This window comes from Phyllobates terribilis, unplaced genomic scaffold, assembly GCF_046119375.1.
Source record: "Phyllobates terribilis strain yellow unplaced genomic scaffold, ASM4611937v1 Scaffold_4619__1_contigs__length_58853, whole genome shotgun sequence".
Taxonomy (NCBI): domain Eukaryota; kingdom Metazoa; phylum Chordata; class Amphibia; order Anura; family Dendrobatidae; genus Phyllobates; species Phyllobates terribilis.
In genome coordinates, this window is record NW_027367369.1 from 32,594 (window position 1) to 41,786 (window position 9,193).

At 35.3% G+C, this 9,193-nt stretch overlaps 1 protein-coding gene across 1 annotated transcript; it reads left to right on the forward strand.

The window, feature by feature from the left end:
* Nucleotides 1-218: 218 nt before the first annotated feature.
* On the forward strand, nt 219-5,498 carry LOC141249485 (uncharacterized). The gene is made up of 17 exons (XM_073669633.1): nt 219-255; nt 2,024-2,070; nt 2,226-2,235; nt 2,319-2,607; nt 2,783-2,882; nt 2,960-3,226; nt 3,300-3,377; nt 3,746-3,847; nt 3,918-3,967; nt 4,055-4,154; nt 4,243-4,353; nt 4,400-4,444; nt 4,526-4,607; nt 4,691-5,067; nt 5,141-5,215; nt 5,263-5,343; nt 5,433-5,498. Exons 1-17 carry the CDS (start codon nt 219-221, stop codon nt 5,496-5,498), a joined length of 1,917 nt encoding a protein of 638 aa, XP_073525734.1.
* Nucleotides 5,499-9,193: the final 3,695 nt, after the last annotated feature.

Here is a 9,193-nt window from a genome sequence, read left to right on the forward strand (position 1 = left end):
CTCCTAGAACACGTATATTGCATTATTGCCTATTCACATTCTTTTATATATTGATCTTAAATAAGGAGAAAGATTCTTGAAAGTGGATGCCCATTTGATAACATGAAAATTATTTTCGTCTAAATACGCGTATGCACAAAACAAATGTGAAATGTATGCATATGTAATTTATAATATGTCACTATGTGAGCATATGTTTTTAAATAATTAATACTAAAATGATATCTTACTCAATAACTTATATATTTGATATTGGTATCTAAACATTTTTTAAGACATGGATATAACGATATTATTGAGAAACTAAAGTTCTTAATAGAGTTTTTGGATAGATTTCTAAATTCTAAATAGAAAATAAATTTATCAAAAATAATAATAAAATAATTATAAAATTTGAAGAGAAGATAAAATAATTTTATCTATGGAAGCGGTTCAGGTGCAAACAACGTTTATGGTGTAAAATGAGAACATATCTAGACCGTCGGATCATTTCAAGAAAATGCATGTCGGATGCCAAAAAATGGATGCCGATAAAAAAATGCATGTCGGAGGCCCAAAAATGCATGGCAATAAAAATGCAAACTGGAGACCCCAAAATGCAGGCAAACAAAAATGCATGTTGGATGCCCTTTTGTGCATGTATTTTCTGCATACAGTTTTAAAACATTAGCATGCACTTTTTGCACATAAGCATGCACTTTCAACGCATAGAGTTACATTTTTTAAATGCATTTCCAGCTGAACTTGAATACATTTCAAGATATAAACATGCATTTTCAACATATATGCCTAACATTTCGCATGCTTATTTTTGAATTTCATTCAAGTCAACCCACAATACATGTTAATCAAAATGCAAGTTTATGTGTTGAGAGTGTATGCTTATATGCAAAAGATGCACACTTATGTGCTGAAAGTGTATGCTAATGTGTTAAATATGCATGTAAAATATAGATGCATAAAAGGACCTTAGCTTGCATTTTTATTGGCATTCATTTTTTGTGTCTCCGACTTGCATTTTCTTAAATGATCCGACGATTTAGAGTTGTTCTCATTTTACACCATAATATTTATTTACACCTAATACTTTTTTTTTAAAATATAAATCAAGAAATAAAATAGTCTCAACCCCACATAAATTTAACTTCAAAACTCTACTTAAACTCAAGATATATAATATGCATCAACAAATTAGTATTTAATATCAAGATGTGAGTTCCGGTGAAAACAACCCTTATGGTGTGAAGTGCGAAGCATGTTGAGCCATTAAATTAGAAAATTGAGGGCTGAGATTAAAAGATGGTTTTTTTAATGAATCCACGCGGTGACATTTTTGTAATTAATGGTGAACTGTTATTTATTTTTTATTTTTTTACGTTTTTTGTGTGATTTTTTTATCCCTTCAAATGTGAACATTAGCGTGTTATATATGAACATTAACGTGTTATATGTGTACCCGAGAAAATTCGCATTTCACACCATAAGGGTTGTTGTCACCAGATCTTTATTCTTAATATCAATATTAAAGATATAAAAGAACAAGAGTATTCTTTTTCCTTAAAGAAGTAGATTTGACTATCTATACATATGAATATAAGATATCATATATCTATATAAATATCAAAGTATCTAATTTTTCAATAAAATTACCAATATAATACTTCAAAACCGCTATACCCTTCCGTTTATCCTGCCAAAATCTTTCAATTCATTGTGTGCGTTTATTCTCTTGCTCCGTTGCTTGAAAGCTACCTCTCGCCTTTTACAATCAAACTCATTCACAATACTTGCTTCTCTTACTCACTCTGTTTATCTCCTTCATAATATACCTTTAAACAACCATTCAACTGTACACCCTTTTCTTCTTCTCACAACTCACACTCCACAACAATGGTGAGATCAATTAATTAAAGCTACAGGTGTGCGATTCCTTTTGCCCCAATCTTTTTGTCCTCTTCTTGTTACCCCAATTTCATTACGCAATAATTACAATTAAAATCTAATCTTTCTTCTTTCTTGGAAGCTTCTCCACTTTCCTTATTTTCCAGATTGCTTGATCTTACTCTTTCGGTAGATTCATTTGCTTTTTGCTCCCCGTTCAATTGATACCTTCCTCATTCTATTACTCTGTCAGAACAGAGTAGATCTGTCCTTGTTTTAGACATGCTCTGTTACTGATCTCAGATCTGTGAATTTGATCATCTTCTATTTTATCTCAATACAAGCAAATGCCAGGTACTTTTTCGTTCATTATTTGATTCTTAACTCAAATTCTTACTCCTTTCGATTTGATGTGTTGAATTTTTTCTTGCATTTAGGAGAGATAGTGTGTAATGAGGAAAGCAGAGTAAGAAATTCAGATATGGAGAATCTAGAGGATGAACCTCGGAGCAATCGAACCAAGAGCTTCAGGAAGAAGGCGTCAACAAAATTGACTCACGGTATCAGGAAGAATTGCAGAAAAACGGCTCACTGTCAATATGCGGCTATTGCACTTGAGGATGTCCGAGATTCAGAGGAAGAAGACGCAGTGAATTCACTGCGCCATATTTTGATTGAAAGAGATTTGTTACCGTTGACCCTTGATGATTATCACACTTTGTTAAGGTGAGTTCAGTACTCAAGTATGTAATGATTTTCGCATAGATAATTGCTTTGTGTTTCTAGTGTCAACATGATCTCTTTGCTGTTAAGATTTTGCAAGTCTAGGGCGTGTTTGGCAAAGTCAAAATAGTACTTTTGAGGTACTGTTTAACAGAGTATGCAATTTTATGGTATGCAGGTTCTTGAAGGCAAGAAAATTTGACCTTGATAAAACTCTCCACATGTGGGAGGAAATGATAAAATGGAGAAGAGAAAATGGAGTGGATACTATAATTCAGGCAAGAATTTTTTTACCAATATACATTATGAAAGATTTCATGTACTTAATCTCAAATATAATATAATAAATGTGCAGGACTTTATATACGATGAACACGAAGATATGCAGCGTTACTATCCCCACGGTTACCATGGAGTAGATAGAGATGGAAGACCAGTTTATATCGAACGCCTTGGAAAAGTTGATCCTAATAAGCTTATGCAAGTAACAACGGTAGATCGGTTCTTAAAGTACCATATTCAGGGTTTCGAGAAGGCTTTTGTTGAGAAATTCCCCGCTTGCTCAATTGCTGCAAAGAGGCATATTGATTCCACCACTACGATTTTGGATGTCCATGGACTTGTATTGATCTTCACCTTGCAGTCTCTGTAAATTCACATAGATTATCTCTTACGATACTTTTTTAATTGTGTAGAACTGGATGAGCTTTGGGAAGGTTGCTCGTGATCTTGTGATCCGTATGCAGAAAATTGATGGTGATAACTATCCTGAGGTGAGATGATTAGTTTAATGCTTAATATTGTTTGTACTAAGTCCTTAAAATGCGAAAGCTTTGCAGCCGAACCTTGCTATTCAAATCGTAAACATAGAGTATTAATTTGTAAACATAGAGAATACGGATTTGTGAACTTTAAAAAACAAAAAGTGTTGCGGTGGCAATTTTGTAAATAACTCAAATATTTATTTTCCTTCTCTTTTAGTAGGTTCACAAATTCATACTCTATATTCATAATCTAATATTCTAGGTTGATTACTTGGATGGCGTGGTCTGGCTGCGAGGTTTTCGAATTTTAAGGTCTAATTTCAGCAGAACCTAATTCATATACTTATATACTTATATGATCTTATCATTCTGTATAGACATTACATCAGATGTACATAGTAAATGCTGGAAGCGGATTTAAGCTGCTATGGGGCACGGTTAAGGGCTTTCTTGACCCGAAGACTACCTCAAAGATTCATGTATGACCATATTTCACAAGCTCTTGATCTTAAGATATAATGTATCAATATAGATAATGGCTTTCTGCAGGTTTTAGGCAATAAATTTCAGACTAAGTTGCTAGAAGTTATAGATGGAAGGTATGTTATAACCATCTTAATTCTCATTGCTTATAAGTAGTGCTGTCAAACCACTCTTTTGTAAGTTTTTTGTTTTGTTTTGTGCAGCCAATTACCACATTTTTTAGGCGGATCTTGCTCGTGTCGTGGTGAAGGTGGTTGCCTTGGATCTGAGAAGGGACCGTGGAAAGATCCAGAGATAATGAAAGTATGTGCTGTATCATTTTGTTAAGTAAGAATCTAATGCTGAAATTTAGATGTTAATGGAAATAACTAAATCTTTTTGTACCTTGCAGTTGGTACATGCTCAACAAGCATTGATTTTCAAGAGAACAACTAGCTCTTCTGATTTTGAAGATCTGAAAGCGAAGTTAGATGATTCAAAGGTGCGTGATTCAGATTTATATTAATTAGATGTTCCCTTTCAGGGTGTTTACGAAGTGATTTTTGCAGGCTGTAAGGAGTGATTCTTTGGGCATTGAGTTGGTTCTTGATGAGGTATGCTCAGTTCTGCATAGAATTACATTTTTTATAATAATAATTGATAAAGTAAATATCACTTACTGTTTGTAATTACAGAAAAAGGGAGAATCATCATCAACTGGCAGGCAAATGGACCAAATCAGTAGTCTTGTTGCAGTTGAAGATGAGCATTCAGCAAGTAAGTCATAAAAATAGCTAATATTCTTGCAAAGTATTATGTTCGTATAGAGTGCTAAGAGCTTGATTTGGTTATCTGATCAGGTTTTGGCCATGAAGATACTGATCAAGTAATGCCAATGAACTTCATATTTCAACTGAGAAGTTCAGCAACCAATATTACTCTCCAACTGTTAGCTTGTGCATATACTTTCTTTTCCATTTTGGTGAACACCTTTCGTGTTAGACACGAAGAAGATCAACTGCACATACATAATGAACTGATGAGCCATGACACAATCCCACAACAAATCAACAAAGAAACACTCAATTCTTGCTGGGAAAGGATTCAACATTTGGAAGATGTGGTCACTGATCTTCTTGATAAACCCTCAAAAATCCCTTCAGACAAAGAGGAAATGATTACTGAATCCTTGAGCCGAATCAAATCTATCGAATACGATTTACAGAAGACCAAGAAAGTAAGCATTTCTAGACACTTAAATGACTAAGTATTTCTTTGTTGGACTAATCTTTACTCTATATTTCCCACAGGCACTGTTTGCCACAGCGTCGAAACAGGTAGAGCTTGCTCAATCACTAGAGTATTTGAAGGAAGAGAATGTCCATGTAAGTTCAAATTACCTTTTTTTTTAGCAGCAAATTACCTTTCTTAGTTTGACCCAAAACTTGACCATACTGTGGAAATGACTAAACTAAAAATAAACATTATCGCAATTATAAGGAAAGTAATCAAAGTATTATATAAATACAATCACTGTTTATTATCTATGAGAAAAAGATACTTACTTGTATTGTGACTCAAGATAAAACCCGTTGTTTGCAGGCACAGACAACTTGTTGGCTAAGAAACCGCAAGACGTCGTCTTCTTCTGCCCAACTAACTTCCTGATAATATCAGTTGTGCCAAGATTTTATTTAGTAGGCAAGAGCTGATTGCAAGCTTGGACATACGTATATCACAGTGGCTTAACATGTATAGGCGAGGTTGCATAGAGTTTTCTTTACTTGTGAATAAAGGTGCCATTTTGTGTAAAAGATAAGGCGGTAGGATTTTGGCATTGTAAGTAAATTCGTTGAATATGAAAACTGATAGTGATATTCAAATTCTTACTCATAAAGTTCGTAGCTTTGCATTGATGTAGTTCTGTGAATCTTGCTTTGGTGTAAGGAATTTAGTGCAATATGCAAGCATCTTTTCCCATCTGGTTTCCCCATTTCTACCTCCTCAATAATTAATCCATTAGGATATTTAGCATGTCATGAAATTTAAGGTCAAAATTAAGGTCTTAAGGTGTAAATTTCACAATCCTTCTCCTACCTCCTTATTTTCACCACTTTCATCTACTACATTGGCGTTTGTTTCTTTAGGCTGTTCTTTATCCTCCAAGATAGTCTCAGTTTATTTTATCGACTCGGCTATTCACCGCACAAAGTTTTTACTATCCATCACACACACGCTCGTGATGAGTGAGGAGGACAAGGCCCGTGACGACTGACTTGGCCATGCTCGTGACGAGTACGTAATACCATCGTCGTGACGGGCAACAACAAGGTTAGATGTCACGAGCGATAAGGCGTATAGTGGTCGTGACTCGTGACGAGCCCTAGCATACATGGTCGTGACGAGCCCAAGCATACATGGTTGTGACGATTGGGCTATTTCATGATAGGAGGTGTTTTTTATGTTCGTAAGTATTTTTGTTAGTTCTATATGGTTATTTTAGCCTTTTTATGTTATTTTTGACAAGAAAATCACATTAACTCATGGTGGTAGGTTTGATGTGGTTGTAAGGGCGTTCGACAGGATGAAAACGTAGTTTTAATGAATGAAAGGGATGTATGAGGTGGTTTTAACAATGTTGTGTGGTATAATGACCTGTATTGAGATGTTGCGACGTAATGTGACACTTGAAATCATCCCCGTACTTATATATGATATGTAGCCCACTTTGTATAGACTTTAGGTGGTTTTAACAATGTTATGTTATGTGTTGTAATCACCTATTTGATTTATGAAATTCATAGTTGTTTACATCTGTATTACACCCACAATGGATACAAGCTGGTTACAACACACATATAGCTGTATTGCACAATGCCTATTTCACAACCCTATTCCAGAACCCTTTTCCACAATTCCTATAAAAGAGTGATTCTTATGAATTTGTTTCAATACCCACAAGATCCATAAGCTCCATTCCACATTCATCAAACTCTTAGTAGAAGGCTTCTTCATCATCTTCATCAGTCACATCAAATAAAGTGTGTCATTGCGGTTTTCCTTAAGTTCAACAAACCGTGGAGGGTCGGTAGAACTTTGTTAGAAGGTTCTGAGGGTGTCCTTTATTTGGCACATATGATGTAAACAAACCAAATAACGAAGGAGGTTGCAATTTTACAGAATGGATCAATCCACCATTTTGTAAGCGAGCGCAAGAGGTTATTGATGAACTGCGAAAAGAGAGAAACGCGTTAAGTGAGTAGAACAAAGGTCTTATGAGGTTTAATTTTAAGGCTAAAGAATATATCAAATATCTGGATAAAGTTAGAGGCGTTAGAGACGTAAGCCGTCTCAGAGATCGAAAGAGAGATCCTAACCCATGATTTCTGTTTGTTTTATGAAACTTTGCAGGAAACAAGCGAAATTGTCCTGGGAGAGATTTCGAAAGAAGAATCGCCTTATTTAGAAACAATGTAATGCTATTTGAAAAATGTACTATTTCGTAATCAAAAGAAGAATCGCCTTATTTAGAAACAATGTAATGCTATTTGAACAATGTATTATTCAGTAATCGTGTAACAGTAAGTGTCTTCATGTTTTCACCCTTATGTAGTTTAATGGTAAGAGATTATCAAATTGAATGCATTACTATAAGTTTTACACCACTAACATAGCCATTAACTCACTGAAAATGAAAAATTGTTGGGCTTTAACATGGAATAACAAAACTTAAATGTAAACAAATGAAAATAGCCCCAACAATCAACTTCCTCTTAATGGGACATGTATGGAAAATGTGAGATATAGCCCAATATCTAGTTCATCACAAGCATGGTGAGGTCATTCGTCACGAATGTGGTGGTGGTACTCGTCACGCACAACATCCTATACTGAAAAACTCAGAATTAGGTTGTCATATCAAGCCCATACCTATGTTTGATGTATCAATGGGTGAAAACTGAACTGAAAGGACTCAAAACTGCAAGGTTTGACCACTTATCCACCACAAATGAGCTTTATCTTCACCTATTCATACACCTACATCTCATCATTACCATTCACCATTTCATTCATACCATTTCTTTGCATTCCTACAAAAAATGAAGAAGTTTTTCTTATCAAAGTTTAAGAAAATGAATATTGAGAGAGTAGAACATGAAGAGGATGATGAATCTACTCATTCTCAGCATGAAGAACGCATGGAACAAGGGGTAGATCCAAATGCATCATATTTGTTAGAAGATTACAACAATCAGGTTAGTTTGAACATATACTTAACATTGTAGAGTTCCAACAATCTTCATTAATCATTAAGTCGTATGTTGTGTTATGTTGCATTATGATGTAGTACTATGATGTATTTCTTACGCTGCATTATGCTTAATTTCTTAGTAAGGTGAATTTTTTATGTTGCATTATACTTTATGTTGCGTTATGTTGGGTTATGTTGCATTATGTTGCACTATGTTGTGCTATGTTGCACCATGTTTCGATATGTTGCATTATGTTGCTTTGAACTGGACTAGAATGATGACATAAGATTATAAACATTATAAGAGTATTTGACACTACATTTAGTATGATTACGTATTGGAAAGCATACAATTGGTATTTTGTTTGTTAAACTATATAGATAGCACCATAAACGTATGAATCTAACAACTCGTACTACCATGGGGATCAAATTTATGGACAACCATATGTTCCTGATTCTTACGAAAGCCTAGATCAAATACAGTTCCCAACTGTGTGCTGGAACGACCTACAACCTCAAGTGCTTTACTCGGACTACACTGATGTTCCACATAAACCTGTAGTTACCTCCTTCGATTGGGCAATCCCCAAATTCAGTCTTGGCTTCACGGATGACAAAGCTAGTCCCCCTAGGAAAAGTTTTCAGCCAAGCTACCCATGCTAGAGTGTTCCAGATCAAGGTACACAATTGTGGGAATGGCCACCCCTTTACACTCTCCTGCAGTTGAGAACGTAGCTATGCCTGCACCCATAACAACAGTGGACTACAACGAGTTCTTCGTCACAGATAATGTTTTTGATGATAGAGATGACATTATCGTGTGGGCCAAGGGGGAAATGAAGAAGCGTAATTCCATGCTTGTCAACCTCAAGGTAGACAAAGGTTGTAAGGGAAGAAGGCTTGTCACATGGTTAGCATGCCAGAGAAGAGGTAAAAGCACACCAACCAAATCCCCTAGTGAGAAAGTCAAATCCAGAGTGAGACAGTGTGATTGCCCATTCCTCATACACGTATTTAAAGAGCCGCTGGACCGATGGAATATTGTTGTCCGTAAGGGAACCCACAACCACGTCATTAGCGACAACCTTCATGGTAATGCATACGCTGG